Here is a 26138-nt window from a genome sequence, read left to right on the forward strand (position 1 = left end):
CTGCCTCCCCTGCCCAAGCAATTATCTGCTTTCTGTCTCTGCATATTAGTTTGTATTTTTTAGAGTTTTAGGTGAATAGGATAATAAAGTACATACTCTTTTTGGTGGGGCGGGGGGGGGGGGTCCAGTTTCTTTCACCATGGCATAGTCTTTTATCAATTCTACCAATATTATATATTTTTTAAAGATTTTATTTATTAATTTGACAGAGAGATACAAAGAGAGCACAAGTAGACAGAGCAGCAAACAGAGGGAGAGGGAGAAGCAGGCTCTCTGCTGAGTTGGGAACCCAATAAGGGTCTCGATCCCAGGATGGGATCATGACCTGAGCTGAAGGCAGCCAGTTAACCAACTGAGCCACCCAAGCGCCCTTATTCTACCAATATTATTTTGCTCTAATTAGATACCATGTAGGAAACTGCAAGACTCATTAGGAGGCCATTGTAGTGGTCCAGGTGAGAAATGGTGGTTGGGACCAGGCTGGTTAACCATGGAGATGATAGCTGCCATCAGTTAGAGACCTGCTTTGGAGATAGAGCTAATCAGATCAGCTGGGGGTGGGGTTTAGGGAGAGCTAGGAATCCAGAATTACTCCTGAGGAGTCTAGCATGAGCACAGGGGGAGAGTGTGGTGAAATGGAGGAGACTCACTGAGGAGTAGGTATGTATGACCTTTTCTGATTCATTCCTTCACTGGATGTCCATTGCTTTTTCAAAGCTGTCATTAGTATCATTGGTTGGTTTGAAGCAGGATTTAATCTGCAGACAAAAACACAGTATATAAAGCACTTTAAGATATTTAGTGTTACTGGGTCTTCTCAAGAATGATATTAAGTACAGGCTAGCTGCTGTTTTCAAATTGAAAATAATGAATTTCAGTTTTCTACTCAGGTATTTATAGTATCATTTGGACCAGGCAGGGGGAGAGAAAGTAGTGCAGAGGCAAATCATGTTTTCAAAAGCTAATTTTAAATACTTTTTGAGGTGAGGTTCACTCCACTCTTTCTGTGGCTCCCAAAATGTTTTTGTGTTGGTTTTACCATTTGAAAGTGTTCACATTCTGCTAAGTGTAATGCTGTGGTGACTTCTGCACACAATGACTAGCTATGCAAATTTCATTGTAAAATAGGATAGTCTGTTTTCCTTCTACATGGCTATTAACATGTCAGCTATTTTATTAGAAGTTGGACTCCCTTTGGGGGTTTGACCTTTGAAAAATTGGGTCAAGTGATCTCCTTGATTATGGAATTTCTTTAGAAATTATATTCCCCCGGATTATTAAGTTTATGGCTACTTTTGGGAAACCTGAGTCATGAACTAATACTGTATAATAGTTATAACAACAACTGCACATTTATCACTTATTACTTGCTAAGTACTTTTTGTACATTATCTTATTTAATCCCCACATCAATTCAATGAAATAGATACCGTTATCATCTCTATCATCTCCATTTTGCTGGGGAAGAACCTGGGATGTAGAAGGGTTGCCTTACCAGACCTAAACTAGTTTCACAGTCAAGGTCAGAGCTGTGACTTGGGCCCAGGCAGGTTGTCTGACTGCAGATCTAATGCTTTTCATTAAGAGATAATACTTGAGGTGGATCTTACAAGATAAATAGAAGTTTAATGGCATATTTTGCAAAAAGAATCTAGTGTCATTTCAGGGAACATGAGAACCTCATTGTTCTGGGGGGTGGTGATGGGAAATAATGTTGATAGTGCTGGTAAGACCAGAAGGAGAGAGAGCCTTAAAAAATACCTGTTTGGGATATCCAGACCAGTTTTTTCATTGATAATTTTATGAGGTCTTTAAAGAGTCTTCTCGAAATCTCAACTTGATCAAGAGATCCCATTTCTGTTTTCTCAGTTCCAAAGGGCTCAGACAGGGAGCTTCTGAACTAGATGATCTCAAAAGCATTTTCTGATTTTGAACAACGTAGATTTTGCCAGCCAAGAGTACATCCACTGCTCCCAACTTTTCTGCTCAGCTCTGATTCCCTTCAGTGTTAAAAAGAATAGGCTTAGTTTTAAACTGAATAGGTCTTTCCAAATGTGCCCACATTCTGACAGTAGTTGAAAGGCTAACAGTCAGCTAACATCGGAATACCATTGGAGCGGTGCCTAACTCATTTGGTTCCTAAAAGGATGATGATTGTAAAAAGGAAAGTCTATGATAAGGTGGGTAAGCCTTTTTCAGAGGCTAACTCTTATGTCCTGCTTTAAAAAATGTATTGTGCTATTTAGTATTAAAAATTGATTATAATGAGGAGACAGTGGATGCAAAATAAAAGGTACTTTTAGGCTTTAATAATCAGTGTTATCTCTGTCAGTGAAATGGAACCAATACCGCCAGAGCATCTTACTTTTTATTATACTAAATGTTCCCTTTTTTTTTCTCATTAAAAAAATGAATAATTTGTGAATGTGGATTTCAGAAGTTACACAACTTCTATCCTTGTGTCCCAAACGCTTCTTTCCTCCTCAGGCAACATTAATAGTTCTTTAATGACTCTCTTTATAAAGGGAGTCTATGTGTATGTTAGCATATATGAATATATGGGTTTTTTTAAGGATTTTGTTATGGAAATAGTAATAAGTAGAGCAGAGAGAATGTACCCATAACGCAGCTTCAGCATCTGTTAACACTTGCCAGTCATGGTTCAATCAAATGTAGAGCAACTAGCATGTGTGCATGTGTGAGCAAATAATCTAAATGTCTACTTTTCACCTAAAAAGGATTAAACATGCAAATGAAATAAAGCGTGATCCATATAAGGAAAAAGATTAAACAGAAACTGACTCTGAGTAGGTCCACGTGTTGGATTTAACAAAGACTTTTAAACAGCTATTATATTTAAATAAATAAAGGAAAATATATTCAAATAAATAGTAGGAAGTATGATGTGTGTCAACAGAGAATCCTAATAAACAAATGGAAATGATAAAAAAAAAGAATCAAGTGAAACTTCTAGAAGTGAAAGATATAATAAGTGAAATAAGATTCCCCCAGATAGGAGCGCCTGGGTGGCTTAGTGGCTTAAGCCTCTGCCTTCGGCTCAGGTCATGATCTCAGGGTCCTGGGATCGAGCCCCACATTGGGCTCTGTGCTCAGCGGGGAGCCTGCTTCCCCCCTCCACTCTCTCTACCTGCCTCTCTGCCTACTTGTGATCTCTCTCCTCTGTCAAATAAATAAATAAAATAAATCTTAAAAAAAAAAAAAGATTCCCCCAGATAACTCAATAGATTAGAAATAGAAGAAGGAATCAGTGAACTTGAAGGCAAATCAATAAGACCTGAGCTGAGATCAAGAAAGAGTCAGACAAAAAAAAAAAAAAAGAAGAAAAAAAGAGTCAAACACTTAACCGATTGAGTCACCGAGGCACCCCAAGGGAAAAACATTTTTGAAGAAATTCTTTAAATACCAAATTTAATGAAAGTTATCTATAGACATCTAAAAAGTTCAAATAACTTCAAATAGGACAAACAGAAAGAAGAACACACCAAGACAATTCGTAGTCATGCTGTTGAGAAACAGAGAAAAACATCTTACCACACATGGGCAACGATAATGTGATTATGGTTGATTTCTCATCAGAAACAATGGAAGCCAGAAGATGTTAGGCAGATATATCCAAAGTGCTGAAAAAACTGTGTCCTCATCCAAGCCTGCAAAGGCCAAATGGGGAGCCTAGATTTGCACCCTCATGAAGCTGTGTTTGAGGTGCCATAATACCCCTGCCAGGGTGGTAGCAGAGAAGGTAAAGTAGGGAGCAAGGCCTTTCATCACTGCTAAGCAGTTATGACAGCAGGGGTGTAAGTGGAGTCCGTGTGGAGAGCCAGAGCTCTCACCTCCATGTAGCAGCAAGTAACAAGAGTCCTTCCTGAGGTGTCAGGGGAAGCCAAGTGGGGAACCTGGATTACTACTTTCACCTGGTAAGACGATAGCTCCCTCTCTTCCCCTGCCATCGAGGTCACAGAAAGCCAGCTAAAACAGGGTTACATGAGATCCAGAGTCTTGTAACATAATAAAAATGTATTCAGGTTTCAGTTGAATAATCACTTATCATACCAAGAACCAGGAAGTTAGCAAACAAATGAAAGGAACAATGGATACTAACTTTGAGGTAACAGAGGTATAAGAATTATCCACCCAGGATTTTAATGCAGCTATGATAAAGATTCTCCAGCCAGCAATTATGAATATGTTTGAAACAAATGAAAAAAAAAAAAGGAAAGTTTCAGAAAAGAAATGAGATATAAATGAGAACCAAATGAAAAATAGAATAACTAAAATAAATGCTTTGGGAATGGGCTCAAAAGTAGAATGGAAAGGACTGAACAACAACAACAAATCAGTGAACTGGAAACTACAACAATAGAAATGATCTCATGTGAACAACAGAGGAAAAAATAGAAAATAAATGAATGAATGAATAGAGCCTCAGGGACCCATCTGACCATAACATTTGTGTTCTGGGAGCCCTGAAGGAGGAGAGAAGGGGGGTGTCTAAGGTGATACTCAAAGGAGTAATGGCTGACCAGTCCCAGATTTGGAGAAAGACTTAAACCTATAACTTCAAGAGGTTAAGTGAACCCCAGACAGCACTGTCCCATTGAAATCCATACCAAGACATCATAATTAAACTTCTGAAAATAAAAGACAGACAAATCTTAAAAGAAGGCAGAGAAAAGAACACCTTGGCTGTAGAGAAAAAAACCAGTATGAATGATAATGGACACTAATAAAGGCCAGAAGAACTGGCATGATATCTTTCAATTTTTTCTCTCATTTTTAAAAAATTTTGTTTGATGGTTGAAGCAGAAATTATTGTCTGATGTGTTTCTAAATATATTTAGGGGATGTCTTTCCTCCAATTACATTATAAACCTGGGAGCCTAAAGGGATATAGAAGGAAATAAGTGTTCTGTACCACGATGGAACTGGTAAAATAACACCAGTAGACTCTGATGTTTTATCATCACAGTTATATATATATTATGTTTCTAAATTATATATCTATATCTAATGTAGATATAGGTGAGAATATATAAACTGTGATCTACATATAAAACTGTGATCTATATATAAAAAACTGTGATCTCTGTATAAAACTGTGGGAATATACATACATATATATAAGTGTAAACTTCAGACTCTATAGGTAAATAAAAATGGATTTCTTAACAAAAATGTTTGGGTAATCCCCAGGAAGGGAGAAAAAAGCAAACAGAAACAAAATCAAAGAGAATAGACAGAAAACAAGAAAATGACAGACTTAAGTCCCAACTTATCAATGATTTCATTAAAAGCACATGCTCTAAGTATATCAATTAGAAGTCAGATTGGCCATGTGAATTAAAAATAAAACCTAACTACAGACAGTCTACAAAATATACTCATTTCAATATAATGAAATAAGTGGATTGAAAACAAAATAATGGGAAAAGAGATCTACAAACATTAATCAAAAGAAAGCAGGCATGTCTGTATTAATATCACATATTAAAGTAGACCTCAAAGCAAAGCAATTTGCCAGAGTCAGCGAAGGACATTCTGTAATGATAGAATGGTTAATCCAACAAAAGGACATATTAATACTAAATATGCATGCACCAATGAATACAGCTGAGACATATGAAGCAAAAACTAATTTAACAAAGAATTCAAAGGAGAAATAGACCAATCCACAATTGTAGTTGGAAATTTTCACACCTCTTTATCAATAATTGAAAGTATAATTACATAGACAATCAGTAAGGATCTAAGGAGAACTCCGTGATACCACCAGTGAACAGGACCTAATCAACAACAGCAGAATATCCCTTCGAGAACTCACGGAACATATACCAAAGGAGAACATATCTGAGGCCATTAAATAAACCTCAGTACATTTTTAAAAGTTATAGTTGTATATAGTATGCTCTCCAACCACAATGGAATCATACTAGAAATCAAGAATAGGAATAAAATAGGAAAGTCTCTGAACACTTGGAAACTAACAGCACACTGCTAAATAATCCCTGGGTCACAAGGCAAGCCCGGAAGTAAATCAAACGTGCATCAAATAGAATGAGAAAGAAAACACGGGTGAGTGCATTACCCATGAGGAGCAGCCCTTGTGGCACCCTCCTGTGCCCCAGGGCCGGATGCTCGTTCCAGGTAACTAACTCCCCACTGGGACACAGTGTATAAGAAAAGCAGAGTAAATGCTTGATTCTATATTATTGTCTAAGCAAAAATGATAGTACAGTATATTCTGACAGAAGTGCCTTGTATTTTCTTCAATGTACCTCATTCTTTTTAACAGCCATGTAGTATTCCATATTCTGGAATGTTACCAAGCAATATGTTTAACAGCAGTGCTTTTTTACTTTTTGCTGACTGAGGAAGAGTCAGATTCTCTCTCCCTTCTGTTGCTTTCCTTGTCATCATGTTGGGTGTGCAAAGGAGAGGAGGGGTAGTATCTCTCTTGACTACACAAAATGTCATTGTTAATGCTCCTATGAAATACATCCTTGCAGCTTTGAACAGGCTGGCCACCGTCCTTCCTTCAGGCTTATTTCTCATTCAACAAGCCAGTCTTACTGATGAGGGTTCTGTGGTGTCTTGTGTGGGTTTTTCATTGTTGACAACTTTTATGCCTTTCCAGGTGTTTTAAATGAGGGTGTATTTCCCTGCACTAACACTCAGAGCATTGCTTCTTTATCTCTTTTCCTGATAACCTTAGCTGCTTCTTGGCCTTTTGAGATTATTGGGGCAGACATTTAGAAACTTGCATATTTTTTTTTGTTTGTTTTTGCTGTTCTTTGCAAGCATTAGAGACGTTAAAATTTTGGTATCTGGGAGGAGAGCAGCTCTGGGTAATAGTCCCTTGGGAGATAACAGTCACCTGTGTCCTTGTCAGTTTCTGGGTGGAGTCCCTGTGTGTGGTTTTTTACTTAGATTCTTAATGTAGGCAGTAGAAGTGATGGGACACTGCAGCCTCTATTTTTGTGAGGATAAGAGGCAGAAATACGAGGCACTCAGGGCACTAGAGTTGGTAGCTTCCTAAGTGGTTTAACCTGCATTCACAAACTTGATCGTGAGAGACAATTTAAATATTGATGTATCGATCCTTTCTTTAACAAATAGAAAGGAGGACATTTCCCCTTTGTACTGGTGTCCTAGGGCTACTATAACAAATCACCACACACTTGGTGGTTGAAACAACAGACATTTATTCTCACAATTCTGGAGTCAAGGCTGAAATCAAGGTTCCAACAGGACCATCCTCCCACTTGCATCTCTAGGGGAGAACCCAACTTCTGGCAGATCCTGGGAACCCTCGCCTCGTAGCTGTGTCACACCAGTCTCTGCCTCCATCTTCACATGGCCTACTCTAGGTGTCTCTTTGTGTCCTCTCCTCCTGTGACAAGGGCACCAGTCATTGCATTTAGGGCTCACCATGATATTGTACGACCTTACCCTAAATTATGAATTTAGTTTCTAAATAAGCTCACATTCTGAGGCCCTAAGTGAGTGTCAATTTTGGGGGGACACTATTCAAATTGCTACACCCTCCTAGTAATTTTTCTGTGTTTCGGGTTTGGTTTTTTTGGTTTTGTTTTGTTTTTGGTTGGTTGGTTTTGCAAAGTGGTAAGCATTTCAAACAGTCATAGTTAATCCTATATTGTGTTGTTTTCTGGCAAAAATAGTTGTATTTACAAGAATCATCTGAGCAGTCACCTCAGTTGAGGCCGGCATCCATTGCTGTAGTTGTGTTGATACAGGATGACTCTTATTAGTGGCCGTGTCCCTTTGATGGCTGTCGTATTTATTGACTGCAGGCTCACTTTCTCGGAGACGGTGATGAAAGGGACTGATTTTGTTCTCACTCATTCTTATTGGCAAGTCAGCTCTTTCTTGTCCTTAGATGTAACCTAGCAAAAGAATTTAATCTTGCATGATATTAGATACTCCAGTCAGAGTTTAAGCTGTCATTTGGGTCATTGTAACCCAGTGCACCGAGAGCCACCTGAAGGAAGCAGTGTACGGCAAAACCTCCTCAGTGAGAAAGTTCGGGTAGGAGACAGTGGCCATTATGTAGGGTAGCTCCACAGACAGCAGTGTATTCCTTTCAGCTCCAGACTTCTCTAGAATAATAGAGAAGATTGTAATGCAATGTCTGCCAGGTTCCAGACACACCTGGGAAGAAGGCTGCACTGGCCGTCATTATTTCCGCAGGTAGCTTTTCTCACTTAGAGTTTGCCCGTTTCTCACCGCCGAAAGTTTATTAGCATAGCATTAAGCATTTAAGACCCTGGAAATACGGGGGCCCTGCGTGGAATGAAGAAAAGCCAGTGGCGTGGCCTGTGACCCTTTCTAAAGACATGGAAGTGCTTAGAAAACATGAACTTCTGCCCACATAGTTGACATTTGCAGCTTAGTATGTTCTCCAGGCTTGGAGAAAACGTGGCTCTGCCACTTAGTCTGAGCCCTTGACTCTAGGTAGTTGACAAGAAAAAGAAAACTAAGATAGGTGGCATTGTTCGAATTTGTCTCATTTTCAGGAGACAGAAAGCAGGCAGCTGCATGATTAATTGACTTTTTGCCTAACAAAGGAAAAGCTCAAAAAAAAAAAAAAAAGTCCTTGTAAGCCCCCAAACTTGCCATATGTGGTTCTGGTTTGTAGGAGGTTATTGGTACTTCTCAGATGTTCTTTACATGACTCATCTGATGTTGAGGCCCTTATTCTGGCAACTAACGTTTTAGGATGTTCATTTCCAGTGCACTTTTATCGAAAGCCCTCCCTAGAAAAAAGAGCCTTGCGTCTTGGCTGCCTGTTTCAGGCTTCAGTTTCCGTTATGGTGGTAGCCACGGTTGCTTCTTGTCCCCTTGTCGGCATTGCCCAATTTCCTATATTCCTGGTCTCTAAACGGGTAGCATAATGGAGTGGAGCCAGACTGCCTGGGTGTGAATCCTTATTCTGTCACTTGCTTATCTTACCTCAGAACTTGGTATGGAGAGGGGTGCCTGGCTGGCTCAGTGGGTGGAGCATGTGACTCTTGATCTCGGGGCTGTGAGTTCAGGCCCCATGCTGGATGTAGAGATTACTTAAAAATAAAATCTTAAAGAAAAAAAAAAAGGAAGTTATGGCGATTACATGGGTTAATATTCGCATCCACGCTTGGTTCATAGCAGCACTATGTAACTGGTTTTGAAAAGGATAAACTATTCCGTATCTTGATTGTGGTAGTGGTTACATGCCTATACATTTGTCAAAACTCATCAGATGTGTGCATTTAAAAAGGATTAAAAAGATTAAAGTTCATTGTATGTAAATTATACCTCAATCAGCCTGACCCCCATTTTTTTAAAGATAAAAAGCAAAATCCTTCGGTCAACAAAGGGTTTATTAGGTGCTGCACAGTGGGATTACAAAAACATAATTCAGAAGGTGAGCCAGTCCCCTTAAACAAGCCAGTAGTTATGCTGCATAAACTCGCTTATCAGCGTGAGGTGATAGCAGAGATGCTGCCAAGCAGCTTATTAGTCATCTAGGTGAGAAATGCTATTACCGGATTCAGGAGGGGGATTGTTCCTGTAGTCTCAATGATTTCACCAAAGTGGAAACCTGAGGCAGACCGTATAGCCTGGGTAAGATTTGGAGAGGTGGGCATTTGGAAGGGTGCATGGGTGTAGATTCAGGGCCCAGGGGCAGAAAAACATGGGGAGAGTAAAGGCAGATATGAAAGAACTAGTTGGACTAAAATGAACTCTCCACCAGTCGATGAGGAACATCTGTGCTTTCTGGACTGATGCATCCTTTTCATCCACAGAAAGGCCCCCCTTCTGGAAAAGACCGGGTGAAGAAAGGTGGATCCTACATGTGCCATAAGGTAAGTCAAGTCATTAAATTGCATTAAACTCCAGTGTAAACATTAGCCCTAAAATACCCCCCATTCACTTCTGCTAATACCTACCTACCATCATCAAAGTAAAACAAAACAAAATAAAACAAAAAAACATCTTTCCAGATTTGGATATGGGACATGGGGAAAAGAAGCAGAGGTTGTGAATAATCTCTTGTTAACCAATTTCCATCTTTTAAATCTTGACCCTTTGAGAGACCTTTATTGTCCCATAAACCAGGGTGGCTGTATACTCTCTCCAGCATGTCTGTCTGGAAGTACACCCTTCATTATTTGAGATTTCTGTAAATTTCGGGATCCTCTGTTGAGATTAAGGTGAGAGTTGGAAGAGGAGGGTGGATTATGGTATACTGGGATGGAAACATCACAAACGTTCTAGGTATAATGTATGTGGTTTATGAAATAAGCATCAGTCTCAGAGTGTGTCTGCTCTTTGGGCTGATTTCAGTGTCAGAACTGGTTGTTCTTGGGTAATCTAGTGTGAGTTGGTGTTTCATGAGTAAAATTTTTGAGGAGTTTGGAAATTGAGTACCACCTCTCCCTTTTTTCTTTAAATCATGTATTTTTAGTATCTTCAACACTTCAGGTTCTTTCTATCCCTATGCAAAGATGGCATTTTGCAGATGGTTATTACGAGAAGTTTTCCATGGTAATTCAGTTAGACCAGGCAGTTAGAGACTTAAAACAACCTATAGGGGCTTCACATTAAGTGACTAATTTGACAGTGGGTGTATTATCAAATTTTACCTTAAGACAGTGGTTTTCAAACTTTATTGCACATTAGAATCATCTGGGATCTGTATAAAAGGCCAATGCCTGTTCCCCCCTCATCTCATTTTGATTTCTCTGGAGTGTGGCCTGGGCATCAGGATATTAAGGGTCTCGGGGTTGAAAATATACTGCAAAAATTGGAAACCACTGGTCTAAAGAGAATCTCTGTAGATAATGTCTGTGTCTTCTGTATTTCTTTAAAAATTTTAATCCCAGGGTGCCTGGGTGGCTCAGTGGGTTAACGCCTCTGCCTTCCGCTCAGGTCATGATCCCAGGATCCCAGGATCCTGGGATCATGACCTGAGCGGAAGGCAGAGGCGTTAACCCACTGAGCCACCCAGGCACCCCAATAAATAAAATATTTAAAAAAAATTTTTAAATCCAGTTATTAAGTGGAAGTTCATATTTACTTTATTTAGTTTATTTAGTTTACTTTATGCTTTACATCCACATTTATGATAAGATGTAGGCAAATTTATCTTCACAACTCTAATTTTAATTTGAAATTAAAAACATTACCCTAGGTCATCCCGGTACTTTTAAAGGTTTTTTTGTTTTTTTAAGATTTTATTTATTTATTTGACAGAGAGAGAAGGAACACAAGCAAGGGGAGTGAGAGAGGGAGAAGGCCTCCCTTCTGAGCAGGGAGCCTGATGTGGGCCTCGATCCCAGGACCCCAGGATCATGACCTGAGCCGAAGGCAGATGCTTAATGACTGAGCCACCCAGGTGTCCCATCCCAGCACTTTTAAATGTTCACATACATATCAGTCTTTAGCTAGGGAAATAGACTTTTGCTAGGGAAATAGACTTCCGTGAAAAACAGGTAAATTTCTTTTTGCAGAATAGAATATCACAATTTTAATTACCACCAGTTGTATTTCTGACATATGACACTTTTAAAAATTGAGAATCCATTTACTCTGTAAGATTTGAGGACCAGAAGAATTTTCCTCAAGAAAATAGAGAAAATGATGCTTATAAAAAACATTTTAAAGCATGAACACTAAAAGTATTCTATTGTTGTGCATATGAACGTGTTTACCTTAACAATTCATATTTTTTGCTTATTTTAAATCTGTATTTTCATAAGCTTCCCAGCTTATTCTTTTAAAATATCTTTTAACCTAATATATATTATTAATAAATACATTTACATGATCTAATTGGCTTATCTTGTGTTCTGCGACCTTTGTAAACTCAGCTATACTAGTAATGTTTTTGTAGCTTCTTTTGGTTTTTCTACATTGGTGGTTATAGCATCTGTGAATATAGACAATTCTACTTCCTTTAAAATCTTTTTAATTACTTTTTCTTGCTCTGTTGCATTGGCTAGAACCTCCAATATAGTATTGAATATGAATGGTAAGAACAGACATTCTTACCTCATTTTTGATCATAAGGGGTTAAACATTTTTTAAAAATTAGCTGTAGTGTTCTTGGAGATGTTCTTTGTAAGTCCAAGGAAGTTTCCTTCTATTCCTAGCTTTTTGTGAGTTTTATCAGAAATGGATGTAAATTTGCTGGATGCCTTTTCTGCAGCTGTTGAGATGTTTATATGGTTTTTCTTTTTCAGTCTGTCAATATGGTAAGTTACATTAATAGATTTTCAGTTTTCAAATGTTAAACTATTTTTGCCTTCCTAGACTGTGCTTGCTTAGTTATTATGTATTAACCTTTTTATATGTTTTGGATTTGGTTTGTTAAAATATTGAGCATTTTTGCATATACATTCATGATGGATATTGGTCTGTTGTTTTCTTATCTAGTTTTGGTATCATTGTATTGCTGTTTTTAGATATTGAATTGGGAAATATTCCCTCATCTTGAATTTTCTGGAACAGTTCATGTAGAATTAGTAGTATTTCTTATTTTTTTTTTTTTTTTTTTTTTTTTTTAAGATTTTTTTATTTATTTATTTGTCAGAGAGAGAGGGAGAGAGAGCAAGCACAGGCAGACAGAATGGCAGGCAGAGGCAGAGGGAGAAGCAGGCTCCCTGATGAGCAAGGAGCCCGATGTGGGACTCGATCCCAGGACGCTGGGATCATGACCTGAGCCAAAGGCAGCTGCTTAACCAACTGAGCCACCCAGGCGTCCCAGTAGTATTTCTTATTTAAATGCTTGGTAGAATTCCCCCAAGGAAACCATTTAGGAGTAGAGTGGTAACCATAAGTTTAATTTAGTTAACAGGGTTATGCAAATATCTCTTTCTTCTTGATTAAGCTCTGGGAGTTTGTGTCTTTTAAGGAATTTGTTCATTTCAACGGAGTTGTTGAATTTATTGGCATAATCCCTGCCTTTCCATTGGCCGTTTGTACCATATACACTTAATGTGGTCATTGATATTGCTAAGTTTAAATTTGACATCTTGATACTTATAGTCTTTTTTGTCTCATCTGTTCTTTGTTTCCTTTTCTCTCACTTCTTTAGTTAAGCATCTTTTATCACTCCATTTTCTGTCCTTCGGCTTATTACCTAAAACTCTTTGTTTTAAAATTTTCGGGGTTCATTTAGAGCTTATATTATGCATCTTTAGCTTTTCTTAATCTGCTTGAAAGATAAGTTTTAATTTAGTCATGCCCAGAGTGATGAAGAGCGTATTCCAAAAGAGAGAATAGCAGAGTAATAAAACAGTGGGATCCATAGGATTTTCCAGAAAAAAACATTAGCTCTAGGATCTTCATCAAGCTAGTTGCAGATGATGTAGGTATTTAACATCAGGCTGGTATTTCAGTTTTTTTTTGTTTTTTTTGTTTTTTTTTTTAAATAAGGAGTCAACTAATGAACTAATTAGAGAGGCAGAATCCTTGAAATGATTCTTATAGCATAGGTAAAAATCAGTAAAAGAAAGGAAATCTATATAAAGGAAAAAAGTAATTTATTTTGAAAAAAATCACCTTGCTTAAAAGGTGACTTAACTTTTGATCATGGACCAGGGCTAGCTTGCATGACTAACATAAGCCCTGACGGTTATTTGTAACTTGTTTAAAGTCCGTCCAAAGTACGGCTTCAATAATGAGAAGAGAGCACAGGAAGAAAAACTGGCGACAACATGGCATTGGGTTAAGAGCCCAGACTCTTAAATGGGATCGAAAAAGCTGTAATTGTGGATCCACTGCCTATAGAAGGTGACCCTAGACACACTATTAGCATCATCTCTGTGCCTCAGGTTTTTGTATGTATACAGTGCAGATGCTAATACTTACCTCAGATGATTATTAGGAGGATTAAGTGAGTTAATACATGTGAATTTCTTAGAACATTTCGTACAGTAAGTAGTCAAGAAATACTAGCTGTTGTTCTTGAATACTGTTAGACTAATCCCTGTGGGATCTTTAACCCAACCTATAACATGAAGGAAATCCTCACCTTCCTTCCTTCCATTTTACACCAAGATTATTTTTTTTATTTTTTTTTTTAAAGATTTTATTTATTTATTTGACAGAGAGAGATCACAAGTAGGCAGAGAGGCAGGCAGAGAGAGAGGAAGGGAAGCAGGCTCCCTGCTGAGCAGAGAGCCCGACGTGGGACTCGATCCCAGGACCCTGAGATCATGACCTGAGCTGAAGGCAGCGGCTTAACCCACTGAGCCACCCAGGTGCCCTTACACCAAGATTATTAAGAAAGAAGTTGATCTAGTGTCAGTAGTAAGAGCAATGGGTGTGAAATTGAGAACCCCAGGTTCTGCTGTGTGATTTTATATAATGATTTTTTTCACAATGAGCTACACTTTCCTTAAAACTTCCCCCTTTTTTTTTTTTTAAAGATTTTATTTATTTATTTGACAGAGAGAGATCACAAGTAGACAGAGAGGCAGGCAGAGAGAGAGAGAGGGAAGCAGGCTCCCTGCTGAGCAGAGAGCCCGATGCGGGACTCGATCCCAGGACCCTGAGATCATGACCTGAGCCGAAGGCAGCGGCTTAACCCACTGAGCCACCCAGGCGCCCCTTAAAACTTCCCTTTATCCCTGGAAGTCTTCTTCTCATAAAAATCATCTTGCTGTCCCACTTTGACTTCAGAGCCCCAAGGCTGGTAAGTCATTATCTTAAATGGATTGTTCCTGAGTCCAGGATCACTTTCTTAGTGAAGTTATTGAGATCAGTTTCATTTAGTAATTATCCATTTTGATGAAAAAGGGCTAAAATGGGCCCTTCCCACTATCCATGTTCTTAATTAGTAAAATGACCCATATTTTAGCCACTCAAAGACCTAACATCATTAGTAACCATTTTGGGTACTAAAAGTAGAGCTGGAAAAAAAGAAAAAGCAATGAGGACATTTAAAATCAGGCCATTTTCCTTTTTAATTATGTGTTCTATTAGTTGCCCATTATTGGAATTGAAAATGAACTACTTATTAATAAATGTTTGCTGAGTGAAAGAGTTCATTTGAAATGGAATGATGATGTGAATTCACTCTCTTATGGTGGTCCTGACCTCCCACCTTTTAACTCATGATGAGACTTGCTTTTTAGGGTTTAGTTCTACACAGTCGTTTATGCTAATGGAAGGTTTTAGGGTCTGCTGTGATCTCATAAAGGAATAGCTGTTTTTGTTGTCACTGATTTTAAGCTTTTATTATTTTACCAAAAAAAATTTCAATGTGTAAAAATCAGAAAATAAATAATAAACATAAAAATGACAATAAAAACCACTCATCCTGCTTCCTAAGTAAACTGTCCTTAGTATTTTGCCCACATTTATTAGTGCATTCTTGTTTCTTTTCTCCCCCTAGATGGAATTATTTTCTGTGTGCCAAGGTATTCAAATATGGCTATGGCAAAAATCTCTTACATGTTATGGATCTCTTTCCTACTGTCTTACGTCACAGCTGCCTCACAATCCTTCTGAATACGGTCCTCCAGTCGGGCACCGTTTCTCTGAGTTGTTACAGCCTGAATTTTGTGGCATATGAGCAGCATCTTATTTTAAAATCTTTTTTTAATTTAATTTGAGAGATAAGTTGCATATAGAAATATGCCATCCAACAAAGACCTTAGTCCTATGCCTTAGTTACCAGAGATAGTCCTCATCTTTCCCATTTATGTAGCAAATAACTTCTGTGTGTAGGTAGCCCTTGAACATCGCAGTAGCTGGGGCACCAACTCCCCATGCAATCAGAAATCCACATAAAACTTTTAACTCCCCCCAAACTTTTCTGATAACCTTCTGTATACTGTAAACCTTATCGATAACATAAACAGCTGATTAACACGTATTTTGTATGTTTTATGTATTATATACTGTATCCTTATAATAAAGTAAGCTAGAGAAAAGAAGATGTTAAAATTATAAGGAGAAGAGGAAATACAGTTACAGTGCTTTACTGTATCTTTTTTTAAAAAATGCGTGTAAATGGACCTGGTGCAGTTCGGACCCATGTTGTTCAAGGGTCAACTGTAAATCCACATTCAGATACTGGCAGCGTTATCTCTCCAACAGAAGCTATTTAAGACCTGTGGGGAAGCTGGCTAATGCTTTTGTTTTAATGAGGAAGCAGATTAACCCCAAAATGTCAGTAAGACAGTCAACGTTAGTTTCTATAATTAAGAGTGTTGTGTTCATTATATATTTCTGAAGATTCCTTTTATTTATTTGAGAGAGAGACAGAGCACACAAGCAAGGAGAAGGGCAGAAGGAGAGGGAAAAGCAGACTCCCCACTGAGCAGGGAGCCCGATGTGAGGCTTGATCCCAGGACCTTGAGATCATGACCTGAGCTGAAAGACAGAGGCTTAACCGACTGAGCTACCCAGTTGCCCCTGTTGTGTTCATTATAAAGTAACAGTTACAATAACTTCCACGTGGCCAATGCTTTACTTTTTTTATATAAAGATAAGAGAAGCATTTTGACATTATTTCATTAATAGCCCCATTTCATCAACAGGGGAATAGATTCAGAAAGTTTTTGCCTAAGGTTAAATAGCTGAAGAGTCTTGGATTTTGCTCTTTCTGGTGAGTAAATTAGCACAATGGTTGTCACGATTTCCATTTGTATCAAGCCCAAATTCTTTCTGTTGAGAAGATTGCCTGTAATGTAACACCATCCTATTTTATCTACCTATGTTTCCTGCTTTTTATCACTTACTGTCTTTGTACAGTGATTACTTTTGCCTGGAATTACTGTTCTCTAAATCTTTTGGGCAACTCACCTGGCACCACCTCAGAGAGGCCTTTCTAGGCTGCCTTGTCTAAAGTAGCCACATACTCACTCCCACTCCTCTCTCCCTATTTTACTTTCTTCCAAACTAACCACTCTCAGAAACAATCTTGAATTTATTGGTTTATTTGTTCTCTGACTAATCCCTGTTGAATGTAAGCTTTCTGATGACAGGTGGATTTCTATCTTGTTCTACCTTTTATCCCTCATGCCCAGAATAGCATCTAACATGTTTTAACATCTCAAATATTTAATGAATAAATAAACTGTGCTCTGACACGATCAGGCTATGGCCTTCCTATCCCCTTAACTTGCCTGAGTTTTTCCATTTTCATGCCTCTGATGTCATTGTTTTCTCTACTTAATATACCTTCTTTCCTCCTTTCTAAATTCTATAAATGAGTTCTACCCAAACTGCAGCTCTTGGGTCTCATAGCATCAGCAGCACCTAGAAGCTTGTTAGAAATGTGAATTCTTGGGACGCCTGAGTGGCTCAGTTGGTTAAGCAGCTGCCTTCGGCTCAGGTCATGATCCCGGCGTCCTGGGATCGAGTCCCACATCGGGCTCCTTGCTTGACAGGGAGCCTGCTTCTCCCTCTGCCTCTGCCTGCCACTCTGTCTGCCTGTGCTCACTCTCGCTTCTCTCTCTATGACAAATAAATAAATAAAATCTTTAAAAAAAAAAAAAAAGAAATGTGAATTCTTGGACTGCACACCGGATTAACTGAGTCAGAATCCTTGGGTGTGTGGCCTAGGGAGTAGGTTCTTTTTTTTTCTTTTTTTTTTTAAAGATTTTATTTATTTATTAGTCAGAGAGAGAGAGAGAGAGCAAGCACAGGCAGACAGAGTGGCAGGCAGAGGCAGAGGGCGAAGCAGGCTCCCTGCCGAGCAAGGAGCCCGATGCGGGACTCGATTCCAGGTTGCTGGGATCATGACCTGAGCCGAAGGCAGCTGCTTAACCAACTGAGCCACCCAGGCGTCCCCTAGGAATAGGTTCTTAAGCTGTTCAGGCTATTCAAGTCCGAAGACCACTGCCATAATCCTGTAAATCCAGCTATGGCCAAGGTTTGCCTTCTATAAGTCTTTCCAAAGTCTTTCCGAAAGACTTTGACCTTCTACAAGGGACCATTCCTTTACCTGAGTTAATAAAAACCTCAGAATCTTTTAACCCTAGCATGTTTTATAGCTGTCTGATGTGTTTCATTGTTCCATCAGCCAGCCTGTGATGTCCAGCAGGACAGGACCGTGCCCACGGTCAGGCTTCCTCTATGGGTGTGCACAGCAGGCATCAGGAGATGCTTGTTTGGTTTTTGTCATGCGTGGTACAGTTATGGAACAAGAATGTCCATGTCTGGTCGCTTGCCTGCTCGGGAACCCGGTTTTTGCTCCAGTGTAGAATTCACTATGCACACTTGGTAGCATGGGCCCTGGATTATCCACTGGCATTCTAGGCTGGAAACACCAGAGCACTATTGCCTCACAGCATCTGGGTGAGTGGGGTCTGTGTGGGATGAGGCAGCTGCTGCTGCTACTTCTTCTTTTCTTTTCTTTTTTTTTTTTTTTAAGATTTATTTATTTGAGAGAGAATGTGTGAGTACATGAGTTGGGGGAGGGGCAGACGGCGGGAATCTCAAGCAGACTCCCTGCTGAGCATGGAGGCTGATGTAAGGGTAGATCCCCCAACCCATGAGATCTTGATCTGCCCTGAAACCAAGAGCTGGATGCTTAACCGACTGTGCCACCCACGCGCCTCTGGGATGAGGCTGCTGCGTCCTCCTATGGGATGACCTCTAGTCATTTTAGGGCTTCCATTGCATGGCAGGCACCGGTCGTGTAGCAGATGCCATCAGTTTTTTCATTATTTCAGGCCTACTCTTTATTCATCTTCCTCTGCCTGAATAGTGATAATATATTATATTCCTCACTGGCCACAGGGAAATGAGAAAATTGGTTGCTATTGTTTCACTATCTGTAGAAGACAAACCACTATGTCTTTCTTTCTTTTTTTTTTTTTTTAAGATTTTTTATTTATTTATTTGACAGAGAGAGATCACAAGCAGGCAGAGAGAGAGGAGGAAGCAGGCTCCCTGCTGAGCAGAGAGCCCGAAGCAGGGCTGGATCCCAGGACCCTGAGATCATGACCTGAGCCGAAGGCAGTGGCTTAACCCACTAAGCCACCCAGGCGCCCCTATGTCTTTCTTTTTATGGTGGATGTACTCCAGACAATTTCTGTGGCAGTTTTAGAAATAATTTCTATGAAGATTAGAAGCACTCAGCTTCTGTGAGAAAAAGAATAAGAATTAAGGAAAAAATAAAAACAGCCTCTTTCAGACAGACCTATTTTCCCCTCCACAAAGGATCTCTCCTTCATGAGTCCCAAAGTTACTCTACGTGATTCTTTGTGCAGTTTCTTTAACCGCCTTAACAGGGACTTTAATTTCACTGGGTCACCTCAACATTAATGCTCATGCTACACTGGGTAACTACTTTATTTTCATTCTCTGTTATTTTGTGTCAAAGTACCATCCTAGGATAGAAGAGTTCCATGTGTGGTTGTTTTGGGAATACGGCAAGTTTTGATGTAAATTCAGTAATCTGTGGTTATTCACTGAATATGTACTTGGGGGCCAGTGGTAAATCTTGCTTTCTTACCCGGGCAAGTAGGCATGTCCCTGCAGGACAGATGTATTGGGGTTGGGAAAGAAGCATGAGATGTGCTGTCTTTCCGTCTAGGTGTATAGAATTTTGCTACAGAGGCAAGTGCTCTGCCAGACAGAGCTGGGCTCGAATTCCACTTCCCTCAACAACTATGTCATCTTGGATAACCCATTTAATTTCTCTGGGCTGTTGTGATTCAATGAAATAACACCTGCAGTGCCTTGCATCCCTGGTGTGTGCTAGGCGCTCAATGTCTGTGTGTGTTTGTGCTCAGGTATGTATATGTTCTCTGCTCCTAGAAAATAAAACATCTCATACAGTAATGTATAGCTTTATAGCTAATCCAAGAGCAACGTATTTCTTTTTTTTTTTTAAGATTTTATTTATTTGAGGGAGAGTCTATAAAGAAGGGGAGGGGCAGCTGGAAAGGGAGAAGTAGACTCCATGCTGAGCCAGGAGCCCGATGTGGGGCTTGATCCCAGGACCCTGAGATCATGACCTGAGTGAGAGTCAGATGCTTAACCGACTGAGCCATCCAGGCACCCTCCCCTCAAACTAACATATTTCAAAAAATGTTTTTTACAGCCTTTTCTACTCTTTATGTTCCTAGGCTTGCTGTTTAATTTTTGCTCCTCTGTTGAATATTAAATAATATCTTAATGTTGTTCATAATTAATATTTTCTCAATTGCTATTTAGCTTTATTATTTGGTTTAATGTCATGTACTCTAAATGTAAAAATAACTTTTCAAATTAGGAAAGTAATATATACTTATCATAGGAAATTTGAAACTCCATTGCTCAGATGTAACTATTGTTTGCATTGTGCATTTTGAATCTGCAGTCTTTTTTTCTTTGACAGATGTAATTATATAGCTTGCGATCACACCACACACAGTTTTGTATTCTGACTTTTCATTTAACAGTGAATCATGAGAATTTCCTGTGTCATTAAGTATTACATAAAAACATGGCTTTTAAGGGTTGCTTAGTAATCTCACATGTGGATGAGCATAACTTCTGTAGTCATTGCTTGTTACATGGGTTTTCTTTACTGTTCTAAATAATGCTGGCACTAACATCTTTACACCATAGTTTCTAAGGTAAACATTGGATTTCATGTGGTGAACTCTGAGTGTGCAGCCCTTTCCAAAACATTGTGCTGACTGGGTGTTTTGTGTGTGTGGTGGGGGGTGCTGTCTCCCGGTGGTCATGCCTTCCCTGGAGCTTCTGCCTGGGTATAGCATGAATCTGACAGTTGAGACCCTTTCACGAGTCTGAGAACACTCACCTTTCTCTCTGTCTCTGGCCAGTCCTACTGCTACAGGTACCGCTGTGCTGCTCGGAGCCAGAACACGCCGGACAGCTCAGCTTCCAACCTGGGGTTCCGCTGTGCCGCTGACCGTCAGCCCACCATGGGCTAAGAGCCGAGATGAGCCTTCCCAAATCCAAGATGTTGTGTCTGACCTGCCCTCGGCTTTCCTCAGAATGTTGAACAACCTCGAGTGAAGAATTCCCACTCTGAGGGGGGTTTCATACCCGCCCAGTGGCCAAAGGAACCTCTTCGTGAGACCAAATCGCTGACCTGCGTCAGCCCACTTGCTTTATCGTGTGGTGCATTTCTGGAGATCATCGCTGTGCTTACTTTGGACAGTCTTTGAAAGGGGAAATGGGTGGAGGAGACCCTGAGTGAAACTTTGGAAGGCATGTGCTCTTCCCTGGCTGTGCCACAGGGGCTAGACCTCAGGGTCCCACACTTGACCTTCTGGAGCCTCGGTGACCTCCTCTGTCCAGTGAGGGGATGCGCGGCATGACCTCTGAGGCCTTCTCCAGCTCACAGAGTCTATGCGTATATCAGAGTCTATTGTGGTTTCATAGTAAGAGTTTATGACAGATGATTTTTTTAGCTATTTTTTTCCATGTGTGAACTTGGGTGATACTAATCATGTAAAATAAGAGGTCCCTTATGTATTATTTTGAGAAAAGGATGGGATGGTGGAAAAGGTGGTGGTGATGAGTCTTTATATTCATACTGCACTTTGTGTTTTCAAGGAAATCGGTGTCTTTTACATTGTCAGGATGAATCCCACATGGGCCCCTGGTGGTGTGCTCAAGTTCAGCACTGAACACGCAGGAATGTCTGTGGGGTGACTCTACCGTGCTTTATCTTTTAACATTAAGTGCCTTTGGTCTGGGGGGGTGGTTAGAAGCCCTTCATCCGCCTCTCCCCAAAGCCTTTGGTGAATGTGAAATGTGTACTACACGAAGAAACCTGTTTAATGCTAGATGGAGAAGGGAACAAGAACTTTGAATGAACTCTCTTCAGGGTGTCCAGTATTTTATAATAGGGAAGTAGGAAATCTTGTTGATTGTGGAATATCAGATGCTCTGAATCATGCACTATGTCGAATAAACTGGTATCTGCTCAAGCAGGCTTCACTCTCCTTTTGTTCCCCTCCACTGTGTTGTTTTCTTTTAAGGAAATGTCTGTGATACGTATGTGTTTTATTTGCTATAAAGCTTTCATGTCCATTAGCTACTTGATAACTTTGATGTGTGGGCAGTTTGTGGGAACTTTTATTCCAGAAAGCCAGGCTATTTGGCCGGGAACCTTATTATAACTCTGCTTCTTTGTGCCTCGGTAGATGAGGCAGAGGCAAGGGCATGACCTTGGTTGGTGGCCCAGTAAAGCCTGACAGCTGCTTCACGTGTAGGAGAGCACCTTGTTGTAGAGCGATGGCTTTTAACCAGATGCCCCTATCATTAGGAGCCCAGCATGATTCCTTGGTCCTTGAAGACCCCTAAGACGTTTCTAGCACATTGTTTGAAACAAATGGCTCATTTTATGTTGGTTGTTCAAAAATTAAGTCAGATAATATTCATGAGTATTCAGCCAACACTTGATTGCTACTTTTGTGCATGGCCTGCTAACATTAAAATATTTCTCTTGAAAAAAAAAAACAAAAAACAAAACAGTGGTGTTGCTGGGGCGTTCAGCTACATTTGTTAATCTGTCATTTTGTGGATACAGAATGTTTCCCTGCAAACTTTTACCAACTGATAATAAATTCCAGGCAAAACAAACAAAAATTTCATTTGCTTAATTGAAAAAGCTAAGTGTAAAAACCAAGGTATTTTATTCTTAATGCAGTTTTTGTTTTTACTTCTTACCTCCCACCTGCTTGTATTTTTTTTTTTAACATGGTTATATTTTTAGTGTGTATGTTTGGATTCTTCTCTTGTTAATGAATGTGATATAGCATAAATATTTTGGGGTGTGTTTTGGCTTAGTCTTCAGAATTGCATTTTTAGCAGCAGCATAATATTGGAAAGCATTTAAGATGAAATCCTAACAAGCTTTCATTTAAGAACCGTATTTCTAGGTAACCAACCAACAAACACAGGGAACTCGAGACATCCATGACCGCTACACTTGAATACTGTTGCCTCTTGACATGTGAGCAGACCAACAAGATGGCAGTGGAGTAAGTTCAGCTTTAAGGTGGTCCATGCAGTCCAGAAAGACCTCACCTTCTGCCAGACTCCACGCAAAACATAGGGGACATAAGGGAACAAGAGAGTGAGTGGCAGAGCACTTGAAACTTACAGAATTTTGTAACTAGAGCATTAACAAAAATAATGACTATCCTATGACCTTAAATCTCCAATGGCACTTACAGCCAGCCTCCCAGCCAGTCAGCCCTTTGCAGACTTACACCTTTGGGGTTCCTTCTTCGTTCTCCGAGATACAAGTCCTGGAAGACATTTGCTTTTCATGGAGGCCCCTTCAAAAGTCAAAATCTGGGACTCAGTCAGTTGAACGTCCCACTCTTGGTTTCGGCTCAGGTCATGATCTCAGGGTTCTGGGGTCGGGCTCCCTGCTCAGCAGGGAGTCTGATTGTCTCCCTCTCCCTGTGCCCCTCCCCCTGCTCCCTCTCACTCCCTCTCTCTCTCTCTTAAATAAGTAAATCTTAAAAGTCAAAATCTGACTGGGGTGTGTACTTCTTCATTGCTCATCTTTTAAGAGGTGGGGGCAGTGTCTTCATAACATCTTTATCTGTACCCTCAGCTTTTCAGAGAGCTTAATTAATGTGGTGGAAGGTGTGGCAATTCTTTTTCTTTTTTTAAAAGATTTTATTTATTTATTTGACAGAGATCACAAGTAGGCAGAGAGGCAGGCAGAGAGAGAGGAAGGGAAGCAGGCTCCCCGCTGAGCAGAGAGCCCAATGCGGGGCTCCATCCCAGGACCCTGGGATCATGACCTGAGCTGAAGACAGAGGCTTAACCCACTGAGCCATCCAGGTGCCCCAGGAGGTGCGGCAATTCTAAAGCCACCAAATAGACCACTGCTTGCACCTCATGAGATTTTTAATTGCTTTTTTCTGAAGTTTTCAAATATTGCTAAGTTTTCTCTTAAACTACAAGGAAGTTTACCCCTGGCTATCACAAAACAGATTTGGAATGGCATCTGCCCCAATGTGACTGCCACATTCTACTGTCTTCCATCGTCTCCTTACCGGCCACTTATTCTCACTACAGAAATACTTACTGTAGCAGTACAGACCACGTGGGTGATGTGCTGGTACCAATATTGAAAATCTGGGGTTTGTTTGCTTTGAAAGAGCTGGTATAGTAGGTCTGTGCTTCTAACTCCCTATTTCTTGCCCCATCGAAGGATGGAGGGAATTTGAGGTTTGTGCTTAAATTGGCTTTGGTCCCCCTGCCTGGACAATCTTAATTGGTTTTCAGGACTGTTACCAGATGAGCTGAGTGGGAAGAAAGTCATGTCTTCTTTATTTAAAGCTTTGTAAACATCATTAGGGGTGCCTGGATGGCCCAGTCGGTTAACCAACTGTCTCTTGATTTCAGCTCAAGTCATGATGTCAGGGTCATGAGATTGAGCCCTGCCTCAGACTCCGCACTCAGCATGGCATCCACTTGAAAGTTTCTGTCTCCCTCTCCCTCTCCCCCTCTTACCTCCCTCCTCCCTCCCACCCTTCAAATTCTCTCTAAATAAATAAATAAAGTCTTAAAGTCTGTAAACATGATTAGAAGGGGTTAGGGGATGGACAGCAATGGTGGTGTGATCAACTGTGGTATTTCCTTTGTGGAAAATATCAAATTACATGGATGCCTCAGACTGTGTGGTTCAGCCTGTAGCTTAAAGTGAAATAGAGATCTCCATTAGTTTATCTTTTTCCCCATTAGTTTAGACATTTCTTTTCTTCCTCTCTTCTTCCTCCTGCTTTTTTTTGGGGGGGGGGGGGTGAGGAACAAAGAAAGCCTCTCTGTTGTTACTGTGACACCGAAGAAATGGAAGGTGCCATTTATTTTAGTAAGTACTGATTTGGGCCTGGTGGAATTGTGGCTCCAGCTAGTGTATTGGTAAATACTATTTTCCCAGATTTTCTTTACTGACAAATCTGTTGTTGACATAAAATAAGGGAGTGGGCCTGGGATCCGTGAGAATCTCAGCGTTCTAGTCCTCTTGCTAATCACCTCTTCAGCAAAGATCATGTTTTCAAGCTACACATAGAATTGTTGCATGTAGTAGCTGACAGTGAAAGGAGTATTTTGAAAAACACATGGAAATATGGTGTTTTCTGAGACTTCAGGAATTAAAGAAACTGGTAGGGGGTTGTTTTGTTTTGTTTTGTTTTGTTTTGTTTTACATGATATTTTGCATGCATTTCTTCCTCTCTCCTTCCAGCAAATACTAACTGTACCATTAGCAATATTTCTCACAAGGGGGTTGGCTCTTTGGAGGAAAACAGGAGGTACAGCGCAGGGCTATCATGGGACTAGGGCCATAGGCAAGATGCAGGCTGAGTGTGAGTGATGCCCTTTTTAAAGAGGCTGCCATGTCGGAAATATGAGTCCAGAGTGGCTCACTTGTCCAGTTTCTGAGGGTAGCTGGATACCTTCATTTTCATGTGAAGTCTTTTTTGAGTTATGTTGCCAACCAATTCAGATGAAAAAAAAAAAAAAAAGAGAGTATACAGCAAAGACCTACTAAATTGTTTCCATAGCCAGATTTGGCCTGTAGGGTGCCACTTTTCAACCTAAATTACGAAAATTTGATTCGTTTCATGGAACACAAAATCTCATGTATTTCTATCTGAAAAATACAGATCAAATGCCAAAGCATTAGAAAGGGCAGTGGCTTGGACCTAAGGACTTGTTACCTAGGAACTCCTCATGTGACTCCTCTCTGCCATCCCCACCCCATCCCACCTGAAATTCTGTGCCCCCTGACAGTCCGTTCCCATTAGCTTTTGCTTACTACTGAGTGTGCAGATTCCTATCTGAGAATAGCAGAAATGTCTCTTTCTCGCCTTTGGTTTTCATTTCATTTATTGAAACTTAATTCTCTGTAATACAAACTACCCTAGAAGAGGCCTCGTATTTATAGATTTGCTGGAGTCAGTTGTGCTATTAGTGAAAGCTGGCCTTTGTTGTTTCAAATGCTTAAAACACCATGGAAATTATTAACTCCCAGAGCCTCAGATGGAGTCTTGGCAGCTGGCCCGAACTTCTTCCTTCCTCTGACTCTTGTGTTTAGTTTGACCACGATAGCAGGAGTTTAATTTTTTTGATTAACCGAAATCATTACAGATCATATTCAGGTAGGATACAAAGTG

General features: G+C 40.1%; 1 protein-coding gene across 3 annotated transcripts in view; it reads left to right on the forward strand.

Moving 5' to 3' along the window:
• SUMF1 (sulfatase modifying factor 1) overlaps positions 1-21926 on the forward strand; it is a 111322-nt gene extending 89396 nt beyond the window's left edge. Inside the window, exons 8-10 of one of the 3 annotated variants that reach the window (XM_047746327.1) lie at positions 9822-9881; positions 16569-16636; positions 20811-20932. In XM_047746327.1, coding sequence (XP_047602283.1) covers positions 9822-9881; positions 16569-16607 — 99 coding nt within the window. In that variant the 3' untranslated portion in view covers positions 16608-16636; positions 20811-20932. Of the gene's footprint in view, positions 1-9821; positions 9882-16568; positions 16637-20810 lie in introns of all 3 variants that reach the window. The other 2 variants (XM_047746311.1, XM_047746320.1) reach the window with 2 other exon arrangements.
• The last annotated feature ends 4212 nt before the right edge of the window (positions 21927-26138 follow it).

This window comes from Lutra lutra, chromosome 1, assembly GCF_902655055.1.
Source record: "Lutra lutra chromosome 1, mLutLut1.2, whole genome shotgun sequence".
In the NCBI taxonomy this organism is placed as follows: domain Eukaryota; kingdom Metazoa; phylum Chordata; class Mammalia; order Carnivora; family Mustelidae; genus Lutra; species Lutra lutra.